We start from the raw sequence: 24,824 nt of genomic DNA on the forward strand, positions 1-24,824 counted from the left end.
TCATCCACAGTCACAGACCTAGAAATTATTGAAATGCACCAACTGGAATTTCTTTTTTGGCCTCTTCTTTGGCTGTCCCCAGGTTCCCATCTTGACTTTTCTTTGCTTAGATTCCTTTTCAAGGCACGTGAAGCCAATTTACTTCTGTGCTATTTTTTCCCTGTAGACTTTGAGTAGTCTTTACAACTTGCTGTCCTTCACTCCATGAGCCAGGCTTTCTAGAGTCTCCCTTGCACCTTGGCAATAAACTTTTTTTTTCTCTCTTTTCTAACTGTCTTTAAGACTTTCTTTGACAGGATGAAATGAAACATGTAAAAGGTTTATAACCGTACCTTGAAGTGGTTCTCTTAATATTAAGTATGATCTTTTAGTTTTATTTCTGCCACATTTTCTTACCTCACACTATTTCTCGACGACTTAAGGGTTGTAAATTTCTTGAATGTGGTGACTACGCCTACTCTAACTTGTTGATACTGCATAGCATATTCATGTAGCAACGGGGACTAGTAAGAGAGCCGAAACTGTCTCTTTTGCTCACCTCTTTATTCCCAGTGCCTGCAAATTATCGAATTTAGCATGCCCTCAGTATACATGTTTTAGTATGATGAGTTACTACCCGCCTATTGTTTTCCGTGTGTTATTCTGTATAAAAAGTTTCCTTCAGATCCAATATGGTTCTGAATTGAGAGCCCTGGAGGGGTTTTTACCTTTTCCCTATTTTCAGCCCTTTGTATCAATTTCGACCTTGGGTGCATTCCATTAAGCTCTTAGTGTCCTTCAAGGCTCAGTTTCCACATCAGCAAAATGGGGAGAGTAGCAACAGATGCTTGTTTCTCCTCATCTTCTATCACCTACTCGTTTTCCAGGGGCTTATTTGGATGAAATAAGCTTTGCTCTGGATGAAAATCAGCCACCTGAGAGGTAAGAAGCCACTAGGGTCCTCAGGTTGCGAGCCCAGTGTGGATAGCGAGCAGCTCCGCCCGCCTCGCCCGTGCCCGTGCCTCGTGGGTCCGGAAGCAACCCGACCCCATTTCGGCTGCGAGCCTGCCCAGTCCTCGGGCGCCCCAGCCTCAGGCGCCCTCTCGCCCCGAGGTAGCGCTCTGCCTCGGTGCCACCGCTAAATGGGCTCGGCACCGCGCAGGCTCTGACGCGCGCCGAAGGGCCCGGCCTCGTTTTGGCCGCAGCCGCCCGGCCGCCCGCGCGGCGCTGCACTGGGGGCGGGGAGTCTGATGGGAGACGCGCGCCGCGCTGAGGAGGCGGCGGCCCGGGAGAGGGAGCGGGAGAGGGACTGGGCGCGGGAGGCGGGAGGCGGGGGACAGGGGGAGGCGCAGCCGCCGCCGCCCGCCCCTTTCCGCTGGGGAGCAGCTGCAGCAGCAGGAGCGGAGCAGGAGCAGCGCAGCCACCACCGCCGCCGCCGTGGGATGTGGCCGGCGCCCGCCCCGAGCCGCGCCGCCCCCTGAGTACCCGCCGCCGCCCGAGCCGCCGCCACCGCCGCCGAGCCGTGCGGGGCCAGGCCGCGCCCTCCCCGGGCGCCCGCCGGCTCGCATGCCGAGGGGCTCCGGGGCGTAGCTGCGCGCCCGGCGCCGCCTCCGGGCTCCTCCGGCCCCCGCCATGGGCTGCTGCAGCTCCGCCTCCTCAGCCGCGCAGGTGAGGGGCTCCCGCCTCCCGGCCGCCCGCCCGGATGCCTCCCCCGCCCCGCGGGCGCCCGCCGCCTCCCACCACCCGCGAGCTTCCCTTCAGCCCACTGTGCACTCCACAGGCCCCCACACCCGCCTCCCCATCCCGCTTCCCCCTGTCCCGCAGATGCCCCCGCGCTTGCTCCGGTGACTGCCGACTCGCAGACGCCTCTGCGCGGCCCCCGGGACGCCCCTAACGCTGCCGGCCCCTTTCCGACTTGGCCGCTTCCTCCCAGTCACACCTGAGCGGCCCGTCCCGCCAGCCTGCAGGTAGAGGCAACGCGGGCGCCTGCTCCCTGCCCCAGGTGGCACCCCTTTCCCCCGTCTTCCGGGCCTGGCTCCTCTCTTCCCACCTCCTTGGAGTCTTTATCCTCCCCATCCACCGACTGTTTTCTGTGCTCCCTGGAGGAGTACCCCCAGCATGGGCTGTTTACCCTACTCCCACCTTATTACAGTTTCTGCTCGATTAGATATTCTGCCTCTTTTCTCTCGCCCGCCGCCCCCGTCCAGGCTCTAAGTGTTTAAGCAGGTCCCAGAGCCCTTGTACAACCCACTTCCCCGATCTTGGCCGCTCGCTGCCACCCATCCCCCCTTTGTGCCTTGACCCCGGGCACCGCGGCCTCTTCTCACACCGAGGCCCCTGCGGGAGCGCGGGGACTGGGCTGGGAAGGAGATTGGGCACCTGGTGGGTGACGGGAGCGTTACGGAAACTCCCTCTTTGTTGCCAGTGTAACAGGAGGAAGAGGTGCCGAATTTAGTTTTTCTGTGGGCACTGGCTGAATGTTGTCGCTGAAGGCTGAGATGCAGAGATTTCTCTCAGCTTCTACCCTGCCCCCATCCAAATTTCGCTAGCCTCCCTCTCGCCGATCTGAGCCCTTAACCTGGATGGAAATGTTTAGACAACTGTATAAGAATCAAATGTAATAGGACTTGACTGCTGGCCACTAATAACTGAGAGGACCTGTTTGTAAATTACCTAATTTAGTGGATTAGGGAGTGTATTTACAAATACGATAAAAAGCAATCAGGAATACTGCATCAAACTGTCTGGTGGTGGTGTATGAAAAATAGGCTCTGACAACGCCTGGGATGTAATCTTACAGTTTCATTAGCGTAGAATTTAACTGTGGTCTTTGATTTTGTTTGTTTTGGGGGGAGAAAAGGGCTTTTGTTTTTAGAAATAAAAGCTGGTCAGTTCTTGGAGAAGAAAAACGCTAATTTGGGGAAAAAATTCCTTCAGAAATCTAGCATCTGTGATAATGCCAGAAGTGTTTTTGCTGCTGCTAAATGACTATATATAACTCAGTTTTAAATAACCTGCATACTTGTTCTGAAAATCTGAGCTCTGTTAGAAAATGACTAGAATTGCAGATGAATGGAGGACATTTATGTTTTATTAAGTATCCATCTTATTTGTCCATTCCTTTTTTGAGTGTTTGCTTACTCGTGTGCTTTTTTTTACCCCCTTTCCTTCTTTCTACCAGTCAGGGTGATTGGTTTAGTTAGTTAAACCTTCCTGTTCAGTTACAGTAACAAAGAAAAACTGTATGTAGTGATGTTATGAAGGAGAGGTCGATAGACCATGGTTTTCATATTAACAGATAAAGGTGTGGAATCACACAATGCCTTTCAACTGGTTAGGGATTTTGTGTGTATTGGGGGGAATTCAGTTGGGTGCTGTTCATCTAATATTTACTTAAGTATCATTTTCACCAAAAAAGTATTTTTCCTGTTGCCTTTCTTTAAAGAACTGGGTTACTTTGCATCCTCTTTTGGTGGTGAAATGCCTTTAAGACAGGAAAGTATTGATAGTTTATGGATGGCTCGGTCAGTGTTTGGACAATTAAATTTGGGAGAGATGGATGGTGGATCAAAACTCTGCTTTAATAACAGGTCTTATATTTGACTACTTCACATCTTACTTTTCAGAATGCTGTCACATACATTTTCTTTGCTTTTTCCTCCTCTTGCAGCCACTGTTTCCATCATGCCATGTTCTACAGACAAGATGTATGTCATGCACCCCAAGGGGTGCATTTTTTTTCCCGTGGATTCCTATAACCAATCAACAGCTGTCACATGCCTTTAAGTTCAGCTTTAGGGACTTGTAGTGTTCGGTGGAGCATTGAGGAGCAGGTTTTGTGCCAATGAGCTGGTCTTATTTTTTTGGTTTTGTTATTTGAGATTTTGGCATCTGTTCTTCATTTGTGAAATATTATCAATCTGCTGCATTTTAATGCCGCTTTCTGGAGCATTGCCAGTTAGTATAATATAGTATCTATATGTGTCGTATTGAAACAAGATAGGGACGCAGCTGCATATCTTCTCTCGCCCGTGAACCTCCACAGTACTTTGAACTACTCAGAGGCCTGGATTTTCAGGCAGAATGTTTCTCTCACCCCTTCTGCTGGCTTGTAAGCTTCTTTAGTATAGGAGCTGCTTTTATTTTCCATATCTTTGTATCCACTGCAGTTCCTCACTATACCTTGTATATAATAGTTGCTCAGTGATAGTCAATGAACAGAATACATAGATACACAGATTTGAACATCTGGTGGACAAGTAACATTGAATATGAATCCAGCCCTGAATCGTGTGCTGTTTTACTTCCATGAGCTGGTGGACTAATTCCACCAAGCCATCCTCTTCTAAGCTCAAATTTGAGCTGTTTTAAAATTTGCCTGCCTTTCCCACATTACTTCCTATTCTGTCGATGGTACCATCAGTTTGCACAATTGAGCAGGTTTTTTTTTTTTTTCTTTTCACTGGTGCTCTTCTTAGTGCTTATATTTTAGTTGGAGCAGTGGCTATAACATCTTAAAAGAGCTTGTCTGCAGACTCTAATGATAACCTGCACAGCACATCAAACAACGTGCTTTGAGGTAATCTGCAGTTTGGCTTAGCTTTTCTCATTATTATCGTCAGCAACTGAAAAGCCCTGGCAGGTTTTATAAATGTAAATATAGTATGTTTCCTTTTTGTAGTAGGGAGTCACTTTTGAAATATAATTTATTTTCCCACGTAGACTCTTGCTATGTTGTAGACTCTCATAAAAGAGTTTATTGTCTTCCAAACTGTTTCATCTCTTGTAGTCTGTCCTGGTATTATTTTCATTTTCTTGGCACTGTCTGGATATCATAATTTGCCATCAAAATAATTATCCTGTTTTCAGTTTTAAATAAAAGTGTCACAGTCTGTACTAACTTGTGTTTCATTGCTAAAAGAAGAAATTATTGGCAAAATTATTTGTGCTGTAACAGAAATGTGTATCTAAGAATCTTAAGGACTCTTAGATATGTTTATAGAACTCTTGTGGAATCCTTGTTTTGTTTTGTTTTGTTTTGTTTTGTTTTGTTTTAATTAGTGACCACTGCAAGTTACTTGCTAATGTTAGTAATTGCTCAGAACAAGCTAACACATGATAGCCTTTGCCTAAAAATCTCTTTGAAGGGGACATAAACGTGAGATGTCTTGAGTTTCTTTTTACAGCGCTAATCCTCCCTAAGACTCTTAAAATTTATTCCCAACTCTCCATAATTCGTTTGTTCTGTTATAACCTGCCATAATTTCTATTCTTGTAATGTTAAACTTCAAAGTTCACTTGTAAATCTTCAGATTTATGAAATGTTCTTTCCCATTGACAAACCAGTTTGAATGAAGGAGGCTTTTGAAAGATTACTTAGCAAATTGCCGACAGTCTTTGTCGTTAATGGCTAGATCATTATTTCTCACAGCAGTGCTTTGGAGGCCAGGAGATTTCGCAAGTGCTCTGAAGTTCTGCGTCCTTCGGTTCTAACCTTAGAAATTGTAAGCGGGGTGGAGGAGAATCTTTCTGGTTGAACAAACTGCCCCTTGTCAGTCTGACTTTAGGAGAAATTGTTCATGTCTATGGTCTCCTCCCATGTCTTCAAATTGAGAGCTATATATTTAACTGTGTTTTCTAGATCTCATATCTTGCCTTGGGTGTAATGGAAAACAAGCAAGTGGTTCACAAATACTGGTTAACTTCTAAGTATGTTAACTGTTCCTTAACAGAATTTTAAAAGTGCTGTAGTCTCCTTCTGCTTTGTGGAATTTGAAGTCAGAGGGTAAAAATGAAATCTGAAGAGTGTAGTGGGAATTACCAACGGAGACTAAGTTCTTCCATTAAAATATGCCCAGCGAAGTAGACCCGCTCTAACTGGAAGAAAAAGTCATGGCATGAAGACAATTGGTTTTTTCTTCTTCTGAATACTATGTGGTTAGCATAGAAGATCTACCCCTCAAAATATGTAAATCAAAGTTAATGTTAAAATTGGCTGGAAAATTAAGTAAAAAATGGTAATACTTTTTGTATAGCTATTTTTCACAGCCATTTTCATGTTTTAATTTCTCCAATAACTCTGAAGTTAAACTTACTTCTGTTTTACACCTGAGGAGGTTGAGACTTGGACATTGGGAAATTTGGCTGCTACTCAGCTCACTCAGAGCTACTAAGTGACTGATCCAGACTTCATCTCAGCTCTTCTGAATCTGAGTCCTGTGCTTCCCTTTTGTGTTCGGATGCATGCCTCTCAAATCTTAAATTTCAGCTCATTTTGTCTTTAGAAAAGTTCCACTCAGTAACATTTTGAGTTAAGGAATTTGCAAGTTAAATTCATGCCACTTTGCAGTTAGCTGGCTGCAGAACAACGTAGTATAATATAGCAAAACTAGTCCAAAATTTGTTAAGTTTCTGGGCTTAACAAATACTGTTTGATGTGTTAATCCTATTGTTTAGAAATGTTACTGGTTTGGAGGATATTTATTTATAGAAATATATTCTATCTATTACTAGTAATTGGTTAATAGCTATTTTTCTGTCTCCTCACTACTATCCCTTCTCCTAGAAGAAAGAAATATTTCAATTTTGAAACTTTGGCTCAGATTTTTGGGACTCTAGGGGATATTAGAGATAAACTAGGCGTACTATCTCACCTTTCTGTTGAGCTAAACTAGAATTTAGAGATACGAAGTAGTCTGAGGTCAGAGAGATGCATTATAAGGAAGCTAGGACTAGAAACCTACTTGGTCTCTTAGTCTCTTGATCTTTCTGTAGTTACTGTTAATTCTTAATGTTTTAAGTCTTGTCTTTGCAAACCTGGCTGCACATTGAAAACACATTGAGAACTTTAAAAAATACTGATGCCTGGGTCCTCCTCCTAGAGATTCTGATTTGTGGTCCAGGGATAGTGCCTGGGCATCAAAAGATTTTAAAGTTCCCCTGGTGATTTTCATGTTCTGCCAAGATTGAAAACCTCTGTTACATACCCTGGCTTCAGGTAATTCCATCTCCTCCTGTGGTATGAGTTACAATCTGTATGCTGACAATTCCCAAACTGAATTACTGGACTGAAACCAGTTCTGTCCTGGCTTTTAACCCTCATGTTCACTAACTGCTTAGCACTTCCACTGAAGTATCTTTTGGGCAACTCAAACTCAGCATGTCATAAACAACTCAGAATTTGTATACACATACACACATATCTTTTCCAGTCTCTGGTTCAGTGAATGATACCAGTATCCTGGTGTGGATACCGGAAACCTGAGGCATGTAGGAAACCTGCCTTTCATTCTTCCATGTCTAGTCATCATATCTTGCCTCATTTACCTTCTAAACTCCACTGCCAGCCCCCTAGTCCAGGCTTCTGTTACCTCCGGGTGGAACCTTGCTTATACATCTCTCCATCTTCATTCATGCTCCCTTCTAATCTTTCTCCATACCGCAGTCTTAGTGATCTTTAAGAAATCCCAAGCTGGTTGTGTCCCCCACCTACTTGAAACCTTTTCGTGATTTCTGATACTCTTAGGACAAAGACCGGAATCTCCGACCTTAGCCAACTGCACTGTGTGGGCTGGTCTCTACCTCCAGCATCACTGTCACTTCCTGCTGTGCTCCTCCTTACTCTTTGTGCTCCAGCATCACAGATTCTTCAGTAGATTGTATTCCTTCTTCTTTTAGGGCTTTTGCTTATGCTTTTCAGTTGTCTGGAAAGCTCTTTGCTTTTTTTCCCCAGGCCTTTGGCTGGCTGCTGCTCATCCTTTAACTTTCAGCCTCAGCGTCACTTGTTTGGAAGAGGCTCCTTGATCCTTCAAACCAGGCCTTGCCTCCTCATTAACTCTCACAGCCTTATGTGTTTTCCCTTTGAAATTTTAAGCAGTAAATAATTACACAGTTAATGTCTAGACCAGGAGTTTGCAGAACTACAGCCCATGAGACACATCTGGCTGGCTACCTGTTTTAGTATGGATTGCAAGCTACGAATGCTAAAAATGGAATCTGTATTTTCAAATGGTTGAAGAAAACTCAAAAGAAGGATATTATTTTTTAAAACAACTCTGTTGTGGTATAATTTCTGTACAGTAAACTATGCATATTTCAGATGTACAATTTGATGAATTTTGATAGATGTATACCCCTATGAAACCACCACCACAATCAAGATACCTAACATTTCCATCAAGCCCTAAGAGGTGCAAATTTTGAACTCCCAATTTATCCCTTCCCACCCCGTTTACTCCCTGGTAACCATAAGTTTGTTTTCTATGTCTGTGAGTCTGTTTCTGCTTTTGTAAATAAGTTCATTTGTGTCTTTTTTCTTCTTTTTTTAAGATTCCACATATAAGTGATATCATATGGTATTTTTCTTTTTCTTTCTGGCTTACTTCCCTTAGAATGACGATCTCCATGTCCATCCATGTTGCTGCATATGGCATTTTCTTCTTTTTTATGACTGAGTAGTATTCCATTGTATGTATATGTGTGTGTGTATGTATGTATGTGTATATATATACATATACATATATATGTATACACCATAACTTCTTTATCCAGTCATCTGCTGATGGACGTTTAGGTTGTTTCCATGTCTTAGCTATTGTAAATAGTGCTGCTGTGAACATTGGGGTGCATGTATCTTTTTGAATTATATTTTCTCCAGATATATGCCCAGGAGTGGGATTGCTGGATCATATGGTAAGTTTATTTTTAGTTTTTTAAGGAACTGCCATACTGTCCTCCATAATGGCTGCACCAATTTACATTCCTACCAACAGTGTAGGAGGGTTCCTTTTTCTCCACCCCCTCTCCAGCATTTATTGTTTATGGATTTGCTAATGATGGCCATTCTGACCTGTGTAAGGTGATATCTCATTGTAGTTTTGATTTGCATTTCTCTAACAATTAGCTACGTTGAACATCTTTTCATGTGCCCATTGGGCATGTGGATGTCTTCTTTTGAGAGATGTTTATTCAGGTCTTCTGCCCATTTCTTGATTGGATTGTTCATTTTTTTGATATTAAGCTGAATGAACTGTTTGTATATTTTGAAAATTAGTCCCTTGTCAGTTGCATCACTTGCAAATATTTTCTCCCATCCTGTAGGTAGTCTTTTCATTTTGTTGATGGTATCCTTAGCTGTGCAAAAGCTTTTAATTAGGTCCCATTTATTTATTTTTGCTTTTATTTCCATTACTCTAGAAGCTGGTTTGAAAAATGTATTGCTGTGATTTATGTCCAAGTGTTCTGCTTATGTATTCCTCTAGAAGTATTATAGTATCTGGTCTTTAATCCATTTTGAGTTTGTTTTTTATATGGTGTGAGAGAAAGTGCTAATTTCAGTCTTTTACAGGTATCTGTCCAGTTTTCCCAGCACCACTTGTTCAAGAGACTGTCTTTTCTCCATTGTATATTCTTGCATCCTTTGTCATCGATTGAGTGCATGAGTTTATTTCTGGACTTTTCTATCCTGTTCCATTGATCTGTGTGTCTGTTTTTGTGCCAGTACCATGTTGTTTTGATTACTGTAACTTTGTAGTATAGTCTGAAGCCAGGGAGCATGATTTTCCCAGCTCTGTTCTCCTTTTTGAAGACTGTTTTGGCTATTCGGGGTCTTTTGTATTTCCATACAAATTTTAATGTTTTTTGTTCCAGCTCTGGGGAAAATGTAATTGATACTTTGATAGGGATTGCACTGAATTTGTCTATTGCCTTAGGTAGTATGACCATTTTAGCAATAGTGATTCTTCCAGTCCAAGAACACAGTATATCTTTCTATCAGTTTATGTCATCTTTTGTTTCTTTTATCAGTGTCTTAGGGTTTTCAGAGTACATGTCCTTTGCCTCCTAGGGTAGGTTTATTCCTAGGTATTTTATTCTTTTTGGTGTGATGGTAAATGGGATTGTTTCCTTAATTTCTTTTTCTGCTATTTTGTTGTTAGTGTATAGAAATGCAACTGATTTTTGCATATTAATTTTGTATCCTGCAACTTTACCAAATTCATCGATGAGCTCTATCTACTAGTTTTCTGGTAGCTTCTTTAGGGTTTTCTATGTATAGTATCATGTCATCTGCAAACAGTGAAAGTTTTACTTCTTAAAAGAAGAATATTATTGCATAAGAAATTTATTTCATAAAAAGTATATGAAATTTGAATTTCATTGTCCACAAATAACCACACTCATTTGTTTATGTGTCACCTACAGCTGCTCTCATGCTACAGCAGCAGAGTTGAGTAGATAGTTGTGACAGAGACCTTATGGCCTGCGAGTGTAAATATTTACTCTTTGGTTCTTTATGGAATATGTTTGCTGACCCTTGATCTAGACTGAGCTGATGAAGAGAGAGACCACGTCTGCTTTGTTCATTGCTGTTATTCTCTGTGCTTAGCTGGTACCTGGTACATGGTAGGTGCTCGTGAAATATTTGAACAAATTAATAAATGTTCTTTTTCCTTCCATGGGTGGATGTGAATGAACTCCTCCCTTAGAGATTCTGATGTTTTAAAATTTGATAGGAAATTTTTTTAAGGGACAAATATTTTTGAAGAAGGTGCTCAACAGAATTTTTAGCAGCTATCCTAAGCAGCTTGTCTGTTGCAGGTGTACATCGCACAGGTGAAACAAGTGTACTTATAGAGGTGTAAATAATTGTGTCAAGGTAGCTTGGAAAAGACTAGTCCATTCCAATAACGGGGCAGTTGGATTTACAGTGCTGATGTTTTTGCAGGCACAGATGGATACTTTATGTGCAGAGTTAGAAAAAGGGTTTGAGCTGGTGAAAAACTTAAGTCATTGAAGAGGCACTGTTATTTCTACTGTGGGAATTCACTCTGTGAAAATGATTAAAGTTTCTAGCACAGTAATATTTCTTCCCTTTTAATATTTTGTGTTTTCTTGTTTATTGGAATATAGCATAGCATAATGTTCCAATTTTGAATTTATGTATTGTATCAAAATTAGTACTTTTTTTTTAAAGTGATTTCTGAAAGAGATTTACATTTTTTCAGTATGTTTTAATATACTCAACAGGGTGTTGTTAGTTTTTTTCCCTCGATGGACTCCCTTCTGATTTCATATCAAGTGTGTAACAGGATTTACTTTAAAAAATTTGATGGATAAACTGCTGGAATTTATTATTTTTGTGAAGATAGTATTATTACTCTTTTTAACTGTTCTCTGCAACATGCCATAATCAAATATTTAGACATTTATTTAGTAAGGAAGCTCCTAAAAGCTTATTTTTGTCCTAATTTTTAAGGTCAGATATGCTGAAAATTGTTGAACAGGAGTGTTTGATTTCTGGATACATTTGTATAACATAAAATAAGGAAAACAGCAAAAAAGTGGAAAAATTGAAAATACATGGTTACTTCAAGATGTTCAAGGAGCAGTGAAGGTATTAAAGTTGGCTCCTTTGATCGCATTGTAATATTGAATGATGATAACAGTCTAGTAAGGTTTTGTTATGAGCCACTTAAGGATGATTCAGCTATAAGAAATAAAAGACCTTACATCTAAACAGCTAAAACATTAAGGAAAACTTATTATCTCATATAAGTTGAGAGGTAGGGTGGCTTCCAGCTTGGTAAGTTCAGTGGCTTTTTGGTGTCAATGAGGACCTGAGTTCTCTTTCTTTGTCATTTTAAGGAAGGTAGCTCTCAAGATGGATGTGACTGTTGTGGGCTCATCTTTTGCTGAGCTGACAATCTCCAGTGGTTTTCCTTTAATAGGAGTTGGGGAGGGCTGCACACTCATCCCTGAACAATCTCTAGCACGGAGGAGGCAAGGGAAGGGCTCTGTAATTGGCTTAGACTAACCAGGATTTCCCTCTGAGTCAAGTGGAGGGCTGAGCAACACCAGAACAAAATTAGGACTGTGCCAGCAAGGCTGGGTGGAGGGTGCGGAGTGGGAACGGTGACTGGGTAGGCAGCTGATAATATCTGCTACGTAGTTTTGCCATTTTCCTCTGCCTATAAAATCACACTTTTATAGTGTTTCCTAACGTTTTGCTTATCGCTGTGTTATAAAACTTTTCACTGTTCATAGTTGAAAATCACACAATTATCTTCCTATTTCCCCAGTGATACTGCTCTAGCCACTGCCAAAGCACCCCTCCCCCTAGCTCTCTTCCCCACCCCCACTGCCTCTTTCTCCCTCTGAGGCGAGGATAGCTTCTGGATAAAGAAGAGCATTTAAGGTTGGAATAATGGTTAAGTAGCTAATTAGTATTTCCACAACCAGTGGGCCCCAAAAGAACCTTGGGGGTTAGGATAACCTCTTCCCTCTCAAGCACTCAATTTCCTTTTCTGGCTTTTCTCACTTCTCACTTCTGTTTTTCTGTTTGATTGGTACTTTTTTTTTTTTTTTTTAATTTCCCCTCCTTTGCCCTAAAACTTTCTTTTTCCTTCCTTTTCTTTCCATTCCTACCCGATGCACTTAAGGAGCCATAATACTGAGTGGCATATACTAGAACAGAAAAGTAAAAAGAGAGCCTTTTCCCCCCCTCTTCTGTTTAATTTCAGTTTTTTTTTTTTGATATAAATAGTAAAACTGAAGACTCACATTATTATGTAGACTATCTCTGTGATATAAAGAGTTCTCACTGTATAAAAACTGCATTTCTGCAACAAATAGCTAATTTACAGAAGAGGAAATAATAACTAAAATATGTTAAATCTTGCTGATAATCTAATCAAATTAAGGGCACAGAGACACCCTTTTCTTCTGTAACTTTTACCAAAGTTAACAGAATGATATTAATTGCTCATGTGGTTTTGACTCAAGTATACTTTATTGATTTGCTCAATAAATTGGAATTACTCTTTTGGGACACTGATAACATACATGGAAAGCCGTAAAAAAGTTGATACCACTTATTTAGTAATCCAAAAGTATAGTAATGCTAGATGTAAGAATCTTTCCATGTGGCTTTATTTATAATAGCAAAAGAATTTAATTTTGAACATAATATTTCTAGTGTAAAATTTTCTTGATATAAAATTCAGTTGAATTTAGTCTATTATATGTGTCTCACTTCACCATCTTCAACTAAGTGATCCTCCCTAATCAGCAAGTCACCTTCTGCCATCCTTATAAGAAATCCTTTCCCTACTGATGCTCTAAAGGTCTATTAGAATCCAAAAATTAAACAGCACCTTGTCCTGATAGGAACGTGGGCTGTATAGCCAGACTGTATGGTTTGAAAGCTCTGCTCTGTCCCCAGCTGGGTTATTTGGGCCAAATTCTGTAACATTTGGTACCTCAATTTCCCCAGCTGTAAAATGTGAACAATAATAAAACCTGCCTCACAGGCTTGTGTCAAACTGCACAACCCATGAAACTGTCTCAGACATGATATTAATATGAACTAAATCTCTCAGGTGTTCTCCTATCCATTAATGCTCCCCTAAACAAATCCTGTGTTTGGGTTTTAGAAAAGGGACCCCAACTTCCAAAATTTTTAAATTGTGTCTGGAAGATGAGTGCTAAGGATGAAATGAACAGCAATAATAAATTGGGTGGTTAGGAGTTCAGGGAATGGAGAAGGCAAGAAAGGATGGACTGGTTGGTGAGTGAGCTTCCTGGAAGTCAGCCTCAATTTGGCCTTGAAGGATGGGCTTAGAAAGAGTGGGAGGACAGACGGATTTTAGTAGAAAGCAGGGACAAGAGAAGACATTACAGTGAAATGAATGGGAACAGCTAGAACAAAGGCAAGGCAGCCTTGAACTTACTGTGTGTCAATTTGGAAAGGAGACCTGGCCAGAGCAGAGAGAAATATTACATGTAGGGAAGATTTCGCTATTTGAAGGGGAGGGGAATGGGCAGCCATGGAGGGTTTTTCTGAGTGATTTAAGGGGGAGTGATCTGAGCCTTGCCTGTGTGTAAAGCAGGAGAAAGGAAACCAGGGGCCACCCTGGAAGCTGTTCAGTAACTCGAACCAGCACTGTAAGTGGGAACCGGAGGAGACATTGTGGACTTGAAATAGGGCAGATTTTCCTCCCTTCATCTGGTATGTGGGGTAAAGGAGAGGGATAAACCAGTTTAGAGTACTGTGTAATGGGAGAAGGGTATTATAATTGGTAGACATGTGAGTTGAGATGGAGACTAGTATGTGGAGTATGTGGGGAGGGGAAGATGAATTTAATTTTGTGGGAACTGAATTTGAGGTGATAATGATATTAATACCTCCACATAGTGATTTCCCATAGGCAGCTGAAAATGCTCTAAGTCATGTGCATCAAGGAGATGCTCTAAGGACGAGTGGTCTCCCAGGGGAATGAAAGAGCATGGAATATGAGAGCAGGCCACTAGATTTTCCCTGCTTTTAGTCCCTAGTTGTCTGCTCTTATATAATAAATTTCATTTTATTCCTGCCACTCTGAGATGGGTACCAGTGTTAGCCCCATTTTACAGATTAAGAAACTGAGGCTCAGAAAGCCTAGGCAGCTTGCCCAAGGTCCCCAAGTAGTGTAAAGCTGGGGGTAGATCAAAACCTGTGCATTCCCTTCTGTACTGCATTCCCTTCCCTCTGCTGTACTGAGAACTATATTTAAGTACTATATTAAATGTAGCTTAGATGTCACTTTCTGTCACTTAAATTCAGAGCTTGTGTGTACAGTTTATTCTGGCTTTAAAGTGTCTGTGTGTGGTGAGAGGGTTGGTTTTAAGTCATTGCACCCCAAACTAAGGTCAGGGTATGACAGTTTGGAACAGAGTCTTTATAAGTGGTGGTTATAAACTTCAGACACTGGGGACCTTGAATACTGTTCATTTCCTCCTGAGTCCTTCTACAATTTTTTCCAAGAACTTAAGTTGGAACAAGTCTATCATGGCAGTAAGTTTACTAAATATGACTACAGTGGTGTCCTTTTCACAAAACTCAGATTCTCAAGAACGCAGTTTTAAATAAGGAATGTGTATTTATATATTTGGTCAGTCTTTGGAGATCCATGGCCTCTGAAAGGGTTAATGTAATTGATGGTAACATTTTTTGCTAACATTATTTAATAATGAGTATCAGTGGGCTCAGGAGCATTAAGAAAGGAAAGGGTGAAGAAAATGGCCATGGTGAAGTTGAAGACTCTAGCACAAATGAAGACTCTAGCACATAAGAATCAAATTACAAAGGCAGAGATTTTTACCACTGGGGCAAAACCTGGAAATTTTTTTTTTAAAACTAATCTGTGCTTTAAAAACTCAGCTTTTTCAAATCTATTTGGCATGTGATTTTGTATTTTCATAAATTCTAAAAACATCATATGTTGGAAGACGGTTATAAAAACATCAAGTTTTAAAATCTAGCATATTAAATATATTGAAACTAGCTATACTTTTACATCAAGAAAAGCATTTTGGAGTAGACATTGGTGGTTGAAGCAGATTTCAGTTATGAAGGTATGGAAATATTTTTTTTATTTTTAGAGGGGAGAGGTAATTAGATTTATTTATTTATTTTTGGAGGAGGTACTGGGGATTGAACCCCAGCCCTCGTGCATGCTACCCATGTGCTCTACCACTTGAGCTATACCCTCCCTCTGAAATATTTTAATAAGACACTTCATTTTAAAGTTGAATTCATTTCTGGATTTGGTGATAGTTTTTAAAAGTTTGTAGTTTAATCTGAGACAGTTAAGTAAGACCAAGTGGAAACACATGTTTCTTGTCGAGATCGTGATAAGGGAACAGTTGGGAACCTCCTGTGATGAGGGAATTCTTCCTCATGACCTGCTACTTACCTGAGCTCTGTGCTCTGTTAGGTGGTCCTACACATGCCTTTCCATTTAAGGATACAAATGTTCCTTATGTAAGAGCACCTTAAGCAGGGTTTCTCCAGATCAGTGCTCCCATAGTACCAGGGCTACCAGATGGTCCTCATAGAGGTCAGAAGAGTTTGGGAAGTTCTGCTGGGTGGATAACCTCTACCCCCTCCCCTTTGTGGAGTCACCGTATCAGTGTATTAAAGGCTCATTGCCCCACACGCCACACTCCCATACCCAAAACCAATTTAACTTGGCTTAACTGACCTCTTTCAATTCATTTGTCCTTAAAATTTTTTTTTTCATCTCATCTTGAGAAACTGATCTACAGGACAGCTTTTTAAGAACAATGCTTGTAATGTTTCTTCTCAGTTCCCTTAAGTGAGACCAAAAGTGAGTATAGTAGCAAGAACGTTGTTGATCAGGTAACCCTTAGTAGGAAGTGCTCAGCAGACATGAAACTGAGTTTGAGCACATCACAAACTTCAACACGTTCTTCACAATATTGACAGAATCGTAAATACATTTCAAGTCACTCTAACGTACTATAAAAAGCCTTATGATAAATTAAACGCCTTTCGTGTGAATCGTTTCTCTGATTTGTAGATTGAGATATTTAAGAAGTTAGGGAAGGGCAAGTAGTTTACAAAAGGATCCTTCAACTTTGAAACTTCAGAATCTGAATTGCTGTGAGGCCACCTGGCCAACAGCAAGAGAGGGACCAACCTTCTGTGCTTGGGGATTTTCTTCTCTTTTCCTCTGGGTCTTCAGTAAGTGATTGCAGGGCAGTTATAGTTACTGCTCCAGACAGCACTCCAAATGGCCATCTGGAGATGGGACCTCCCGATCGAATGCTGACTGTCTTTTGTTTTGAGAAAGAATTCAGGACAGTGATGATATTACAAGGGCTAACCAATACTAGATCTTCAGTAAATGTCTATTGCATATATGTGGTGGGGGGATGGGGTATTCAGAGACTGAATTTTTAGTTTATGATGCTAATGATCCTGGTCAGAATTACTGTTAAAACAAATATAGCCTGTCAATGGAGGTAAGTGGGAATAAACCTGAAAATTAAAATAAGCTACTATTCCAAATGTTTTAATTCTGGTGATTTTGAACCTGACCTTGTTAGCATGTTTTCCCACATTATAATGAAGTCTTTAATACTAGCCAGTCAGGAAAAAGAAGAGCACATAATTTAGAGACGCTGAGCTTCGTCAGCACCTAAGTATGCTAGGTGGGCAGTACTGGCTAATAGATTTATAAGAATGAAGGCTTACCTTCCTGCTTCCGCATGCTTCCCCTTCCTTCTTTCCCACTGACCCGCATTGCACGATGCACAGTGAAAGCTCTTTTGGCTCATCTTCTCAGTGCCTAACTGGGAGCAGAGTGGGTAGAGTTACAAATCCTACGTATTTTGTTCAAAGTGTGACCAGAAGGGTGGAGAACAGCCTGCAGAAATGATCCCTTCCTGTGACTGTGGCTCAGCAGTGAGAGGATGGCACCAAAAAGAAAGAAACTAGGAGAACCAAGAATATTGATAGAATAAAGAGAAAATTCCAGGCCAGGCACATGCTGTGGTTCCATTCAGCATTTACTGACTAGCACTGCTCAGGCTGCTAAGTACTGGATTCAACCAAGAAGGAGACTTTCCCTGTGGAAGGATGCAGTCCATGCAAAAGGGCGTCCACAGAGTGTCGGGGCGCACCTGAGTCTATTTGTTAAGTAGCCTAAAGTCATAGGGTTTACAGTGTACAGAGTGCTGATAATTTCTTGGCAGATTCTAAGCTAATTTTTAAAACTACGAGCTGGAAATACAAAAGTACCCTGAGGGAATATAGTCACTATTTTTGAAGTATGATCCATGTCTACTCTTAACTGGTAAGAACGGAGTTCAGTAAACTTTGGGATAAATTTATTATCTCTGTAGGCATAGCAGTATTTCATTACACAGAGTGAAAGAAAATAGTGTCCTTGAGTAGAAAATAAAGCTCCCCTGAAGCCTATGGACGAGTCACACTGACTCTCGAGGTGGTCCTGTAGAAAAGATGGGACCTGTAATGTGTTTAATATTTTTATTTCCACATTGAAATGACCAACATTTAAGCTGAGGTGTGATTTTTCCCCCCTTTGGTAGTGCAAACTTTATTTAAAATATTAAACAAATCAAAAGTGTCCCTTTGCTGTTGTTCACCAATCTCAGGTGGCTCTCTTGCTGTTAGTCTGCATCTAGCGACTGAGCCACGGAACTCTGCCCTTTAACCCTGCCAGGAAGCCCAGGTGCTCTTACCATGGTCCCAGAATCTCTTAGCTAACTGGGGACTGTGACCTGTTCAGTGTCCCACAGCCACAGAACCACAGGACCCAGAGTGGATGCTTTAGTTTGTCTTTTAACCACTGCATCAGACCATCTTCTCATTTATCTTCCAGCCTTCTGCCACTCAGACATGCATTTTTCTTTTCTACTCTTTCAGTATTTATGTCTCAGTTGCTTCGACAAATATTATAGGTGATTTTTAATCAAATGTGAATATATTTAGGACTTTTGAAAAAAATACTGAAAGCTAAAAGGAGGTGGAGGTGGGGCAGAAGGAAGAGGCACACATGTCCTAGTCCCACGTTAGAAGTTGCTGAGTCAAAGGAGATGGTTACTTGGAATGCTTTTACAGAATCCCACAACTGGTGGGGACTTTGAGGTCTGCAGTCCAACCCACCAAGGTATCATGGGTTATGATTCCAGATCCTGTGCCCCTTTTTTCCCTCTTAGGGCTTGATTTATTTAATTTTTATTTTTGTCAGAGCTATATATATATATATTTAAAGAATCAAACATTTGTAGCAGGATTTTTTTTTAAGGTCTTTCACTTGTTTGCTGCTGCTCTGAGGCCATCACTTTTACATCTTTGAACTCAAATCTTCTGTTATTTCCCTCTGTATGTCTAACATGCTTATATTACTACCACCTGATCAGTTTTTGGCATTAATTTTGGCTTCTATCATGAAAGACGAAGACTGGGCTCTCTTCCAAATGCTTCCTTGCCCCCATGTACGTGCTGCTAGCCACCCTTATCCTACTGTATACATATCAGGTTTGTTTGGATCAGTGTTCAGTCTCTGCATTATGATTGTGTGAATGCTCTTCACAGCTGAGTTATGAGTCATGTAATATTTCATCATTCCTACATAATCTTCTGTTGTTCTTAGAGATAATAATTGTGTTGTTCTTCTGTTTACCTAGTTTTCTACGTGCTTATTGAGGACTAATTGACCTCTAAATTCTGGCCTGGTTGTATGATTGTTCCTTGAGTCAGCACACGTACCCTTAGCTATTCTTTCAGTTTTCTGATGAGATCTCTCCCGAGCTCCAGTCTGGGCTGGCCACTTTTCAGGCCTGCTGCAAGGCTGTCCATTTGAGATCTCCCTTTACATCATGCTGAGGATTCCCTTTGTTTTCTTTGTGCTGGTTTCCCAATTATCTGGATCCCACGTACTTTAAAAAATTATTAGAAAAAAATTTTTGAGGGGGAGGGTATAGCTCAGTGGTAGAGTGTGTGCTTAGCATGCCCAAGGTCCTGGATTTAATCCCCAGTACCCCCATTAAAAATAATAAGTAGACCTAATTACCTCTCCCCCCACCAGAAAGAAATATTAGAAAATTTTAAAAATTGCTTTATGGCTTCCTGTATTTTACAAATCTGTGTAAGGAAAATAAAGGCAGAAGAGAAGAAGGTGAAGTAGAGTTGGAGGAAGAAAACTTATTCTGCCTTCAAACTAGAATGTCTGGGGAGAGTTCAGAACATCTGTGTTTGAATGAGACCAATGAATCTAGTCAACTTGGGGGATTGAACATAGGCACTTATCTCTGCTCCTTCCCCAAAGGACAAATACATAGCATAAATACAGACCCAGATCACCAGGAATCTAAGGCTCAGGGATCTCTGAGGGCATGGGTGAGAAGAGAGGTTGAAAACCCAAAATTGGTTGATAGTCTGTGTCAGGAGTAAGTAGACCCTCAGAACACTTCCTCAATCAAGCAGCTAGATAACACGCTGCCCTGTAACTTTCTGTTTTTACACTTTACGCTTAGGATAAGGTTTGAGGTATATAGGTTGGGATTTTGTTTGGTTTTTGTTTGCGTATGGGTGTCTACTTACTCCAGCACAATTTGATGAAAGTTATAGTTTTCCTATTGAATTGCCTTTGTACCTTTTTCAAATATCAACTATATAGATTTATGAACTTTCTATTCTGTTTCATTGATCTGTCTTGACACAAATACATGGTCTTGATTATGATAACTTTATAGTATATATGCATATATTGAAATCAGGTAGTGTGAATCCTCTAACTTTTTTCTTCTTTTTAAAAAGCAATTTTAACTCTTCTAGTTCTGCCTTTCCTTATATTTAAAAATCAGCTTATCAGTATCTACCCCCCCCAAATCCTGCTGGGATTTTGGCTTTGGCTTGTGTTGAAACTATAGATGAGTTAGGAAGGAATTATCAAATACCATTGAGTGTTCCAAGCCGTGAATGTGGTGCAATTCTCCGTTTATTTAGCCTTTGATTTTTTCCCCCAAGCCTTTGATTTCTTCTATTAGTGTTCCTGCTCTGGTGTTTTCTTTCTTGGTTTATGCCCTTAATTTGGTAAAATAACCTCCTTCAGTAGCTTCCTAAGAAAGGATACATGAGGTAATTTTTTTTGATACCTTGCTTGTTTTTATTCTTCATACATATTTAATGCTTGGCTGGATTTAGAGTTCTACATTGGAAATTATTTTCTCTCAGAACTTAAAATGTGTTCCTTTGTCTTATTCCTGCTAGGGTGGCTATTGAAGTGTGATGCCATCTTGATTCTTGAATTTTTCTTTTTCTTTCTTTCATTTTTTGGCATTAAACTTGTTACATTCTCTCTGGAACCTTTTAGGATCTTCCTTGTGGCCTATGTTCTGACATTTTTCAGTGATGTGCCTTTTGTGGATCTCATTATGATGGACACCTGGGGGATGGTGGGAGAGGTGTCTTTTAGTCTAGAAATTTGCATTTTGCAGTTGGGAAAAATTTTCCTGAGTTTTTTCCTTGATTCTTTCCCATCTGTTTCCCCTGTTCCTTACTTTTCTTATCTTTCATTTCTGAACTCCTTGTCTTCTACTCCGTATTCTGGTAGATTTCCTCAATTTTATCTTTCAGATTTCTATTGCATTTTTATTTCTGCTATGAGTTCTTAATTTCCTATGTTATTTTATTTTGTACTCTTTAGTATTCTTTTTTATTTTTGCATCATCTGTTTTTATCCCTCTGTGCGTATGTGTGTGCATTTGTTTTAAGTTCGCTTCTCCCTGTATCTGCATCTTGTGTCTTCCAGCTGAGTTTTTTTCTTTTTTGTCTCTGCATTCATGTTAAAAGTTTCCTTAAATGTCTGGTGATCTTAGCCATCTGTTCATTATTTAAGTGTGGGGCTCCAAAAGGTTGTTTGAAAGCATTGTATTCATTTGGGTATAGGACAGTTGATTGTGGATTCACTGTAGAGTGCTCAGGCTGGCCTGAATTTCCTTGAGAAACACCCAGAGTCAGTATCTTTTGGTCTTTTCTCTTGGACTGGTCAGATTTTCCCAAAGAAGTCTCATCTATTCTCCTGGAGGGTATTCATCTGGCTGCTAGAGTTCTGGGATCCAAGCAGGGAAAGAACATTGGAGAGGGAGTTGGTCTCAGTATTTAATATGTAAACTTCCCCTTAGTCCTTTGGTTTTCTGTGTGATACCCCTGCCCACAACTTTTCTGGGTAGAAGAAGAGCAATTAGTTACCCACCAGCAGAGAGGGTCTCACTGCCCTTAAGTAGCCTTTCATGAATCCTCCCATTTGTAGCCCTACTCTTACCTCTAGTTCCAGAGATATCATATACCACTAATTCCTGAAATGTGGGGGAGTTTTGTGGCATAAATTGGTTTGCCTCCTGGCTTTTCTCACTGTTGACTCAGAAATAGCTTCTTGCAGTCTGCTGGGTCAGTTATCTCTCTCCTACTGGCTTCCTAGTTCCAAATATTTTAAATCCCTCGCTGTCATTTTAGTATCATTTAGGGAGGGAGCAGCGTTAAATGCATATGTTCAGTTAGTCAGCATTTACTGGAAGTACCATCCAAGTCTCTGTCATCTGTATGAGTGAATTCTAGTTTAACAGTTTCATTGAAGTGTGGTGCACAGAAAGGAACTCACTAAACTAGGTGTAGTCAGTTCTTTCTTCTGGATTCTTAGTGTTGCCTGAGGTTGAATTAGCCTTTTCAACAACCTCACTTATATTAGCTTGTAGTCCACCAAAAGCTCTGTCATCTTCTTCCAGCACCCCAGCTGACCTGATGTTCTTGTAATGTTGGATTTAAAAAAGATAAATACAAAACTTGAATTTCCCTTGGAAATACAAAGCTGTTGATTTTTGCCTAGTTTGGCAGATTGTCATGAGCATTTGGAATTCTGACTTTATTATGTATTTGTGTTTGCTGTTGCTTTCTCCAGTTTTTATTATCTGATAGTTTGGTCAGTAGGCCAGTTATGTCTTCGCATTCATTTAGGGAATGGCTTGTTGATTTGCGGAGTTCGTTATAGTATGGTCTGGCTGGAAGCCCTATTGTCATTATCTTTTGGCCTTGGTCTTATTTATCATTTTATTTTATTTGTTAAAAATATTTTTAATTTCTTTTCAGGACCTCTCTTTACTTCGTCAGCTCTTTCCTCAAGGCCATTCTAGCAGTTCCAAATATTCTTGATCTTTATTTTAGTCCATTGCCCCCCATTTTACCCCCAGAGATAGTATTAGTGATGAGATCAATACATTTTAATAAAACTCAGCTATATCATGTGTTTCCCAATCACCATTCTCCTAACTATCAAACCAAGGTCATGACATGAGCCAGGAATGGCTTACGCAGGTACATGTGCTGGTTCTAATTATTCACCTCTTTCTTTTCTAAGTACCACAAACTCTCCTTTGACAGTCGGTTCTCGGATTTTACCTTGAGTTTTAATTAAGCTCAGTTGCAAAGTTTGTGGTGTTCACTTTCTTCCCCTTTTCTAAAAATAGGGATGCTAACATGTTTCTTACTGTGCATTCTTGTTCTCTGCCATTGCAGAGGGCATGTAACTTGTCTGGACCATCAGGGTGTGAACTCTTCCCTGGGAGACAGGAGAGGCAGTGTCTCACCCCTCTGTGTTCTCAGAGTACTGACTGGTCTAACATGTAGAAGACAGTCAGTAATTTGGGTCTGTTGGGTCCCAGTTGGGTCCTATTGGGTCCAAATGTTGGGGTAAGCTTGTTTATTTGAAACTGTAGAGTTCTTTCTGAATTTTCTCACCTATTTCCCTATTAAGGCTTCAGTGTTTACAGACCAGTGTTATGTCTCATCCTGCTAAATTTTGATGTTGCCTATAAGGTTGTACGGTTTTTGAGGGGAGAGGAGGTAATTAGGTTTATTTATTTATTTATTTTTTAATGGAGGTACTGGGGACTGAACCCAGGACCTTGTGTATGCTAATAAGCACATGCTCTACCACTGAGCTATACTCTCCCTGCGCTGTACTTTCTTGTATTTAAAGTGTCCAGATTTATTGAAAAAAGTCTTTTCATAATACTTGCTGGTGATCCCAGCATTGTGTTGGGATTTGGAGATAACGCCACGGAGAAGACAGCCTCTGTTCTCAGGGAGCTCACCACCCAGTGGGCAGGAGAGGATTAAAGAAGTGCTAACAGTCAAGTTTTGTGCATCACCCTGTGCACGTGTTATATGGACATTGGACGCTTCCCTTTTTCTAAAATTTTTCCCTACAGCTGCCTCTAGTCTTTATCTGTATGTCGTATCTGACATGCGCCCACTTTGCTGCCGCCAACCTAGTCCAAGTCACCACCATCTTGTGCTTCGTGCCTGCAGTCCTTTCTCCACACAGCAGCCTGAGTGATCAAAAAGCTAACTCAGACCCCATCTCTCTGCCCTTAGAGCCCTCCAGTAACTTCCCTCACACTTACATCCAGACTTCCTCTCTACCTTTATCCGACTCTGCTTATTGCTTCTCCTCCCCCTTACCATGTTTTAATTCACTCTGTCTGGCCCAGTTCATTGTTTCCAGACACGTCCTTGTCAGCGCCTTCCTCTTCTCTCTGGCTCTACCCTCAGATCTATCTGACTTGCTCCTTGGTTCTGGAACAGTCCTTCTAGCTCAACTCTGTCATTTTCTATGTCTTGGCTCTGTTTTTCTTTAAGCTGGTCATCAGCTGAAATCAGTAACCTATTTTTATTGAGTTTCCCCCTTCATAAACTCCATAAGCAGGGACTTGTCTGCCGTGTTGACTGCTGTATCCCCGGTGTTGTGCTTGGGCCTGGCACCTAGGAGATGGATGGTCAGTCAGTGTTTGTTAAATGAACCATGCCGTATAGTTTCAGTTTACATCATTTCTTCTACCCCTCCATTTTTAGTTCAGAGCCCTCTGTTGAGAACTTCTGATGAGATAGGCCAGTTTCTGGGCAAGGGCATTCTTCTAGATTTAATCAGGTGCCCTCTGGTAGAGTTAAGTGTTTAATCTTTGCTGTGTCTTAAGATTATAAAAAATTAAATTCTGTTTTTTGATGCCGTTTGTGTAACCAGTGGTTAACTTTTCATATGCTTCTTACTCCTTGTGGAATAATAGATGAAAATACCAACTGTGGCCTTAGGGCCTTAGGTTTCATAATCCCTATTTACATTTCTCAGGTTTCTGCTGCTAGGATTGTTGTTGTTATCCCACAGTCTTGACAGCTTTCTCTTACCTCTTGGGTTCCTCCTGCCAGATCTTGTTAGACTTGTTAATTTCTCTGTAGCATGGGTTGAAGGTTTTCTAGAGTCTGACAAATTCTTAGCCTTAGAATTATCTTCTAGCTCCTCTGGTGCAGATTTTTCATTCTTTTCCTTCTTTCTCAGTGCTTCCTGATATCGTTTGTTGTTTTAATCACCTCCCTTAATTCCATCAGGGTGTGGGAAAGGCTTCATGAACCAAAAGGAATGGAATTTGGTCTTGAGGATGAATAATAACTTCAGTGGGACTCAGGTAAAGGAGCTCTTGCCTGT

General features: G+C 40.8%; 1 protein-coding gene across 3 annotated transcripts in view; it reads left to right on the plus strand.

Moving 5' to 3' along the window:
* Positions 1-1,346: 1,346 nt before the first annotated feature.
* The window catches only part of SLC44A1 (solute carrier family 44 member 1), a 170,916-nt gene continuing 147,438 nt past the window's right edge, over positions 1,347-24,824 (plus strand). For 2 of the 3 annotated variants that reach the window (XM_032478106.1, XM_032478105.1), the window contains exon 1: positions 1,349-1,647. In XM_032478106.1, coding sequence (XP_032333997.1) covers positions 1,612-1,647 — 36 coding nt within the window. In that variant the 5' untranslated portion in view covers positions 1,349-1,611. Of the gene's footprint in view, positions 1,648-24,824 lie in introns of all 3 variants that reach the window. The other variant, XM_032478104.1, reaches the window with a different exon arrangement.

Source organism: Camelus ferus, chromosome 4 (genome assembly GCF_009834535.1).
Source record: "Camelus ferus isolate YT-003-E chromosome 4, BCGSAC_Cfer_1.0, whole genome shotgun sequence".
In the NCBI taxonomy this organism is placed as follows: Eukaryota; Metazoa; Chordata; class Mammalia; order Artiodactyla; family Camelidae; genus Camelus; species Camelus ferus.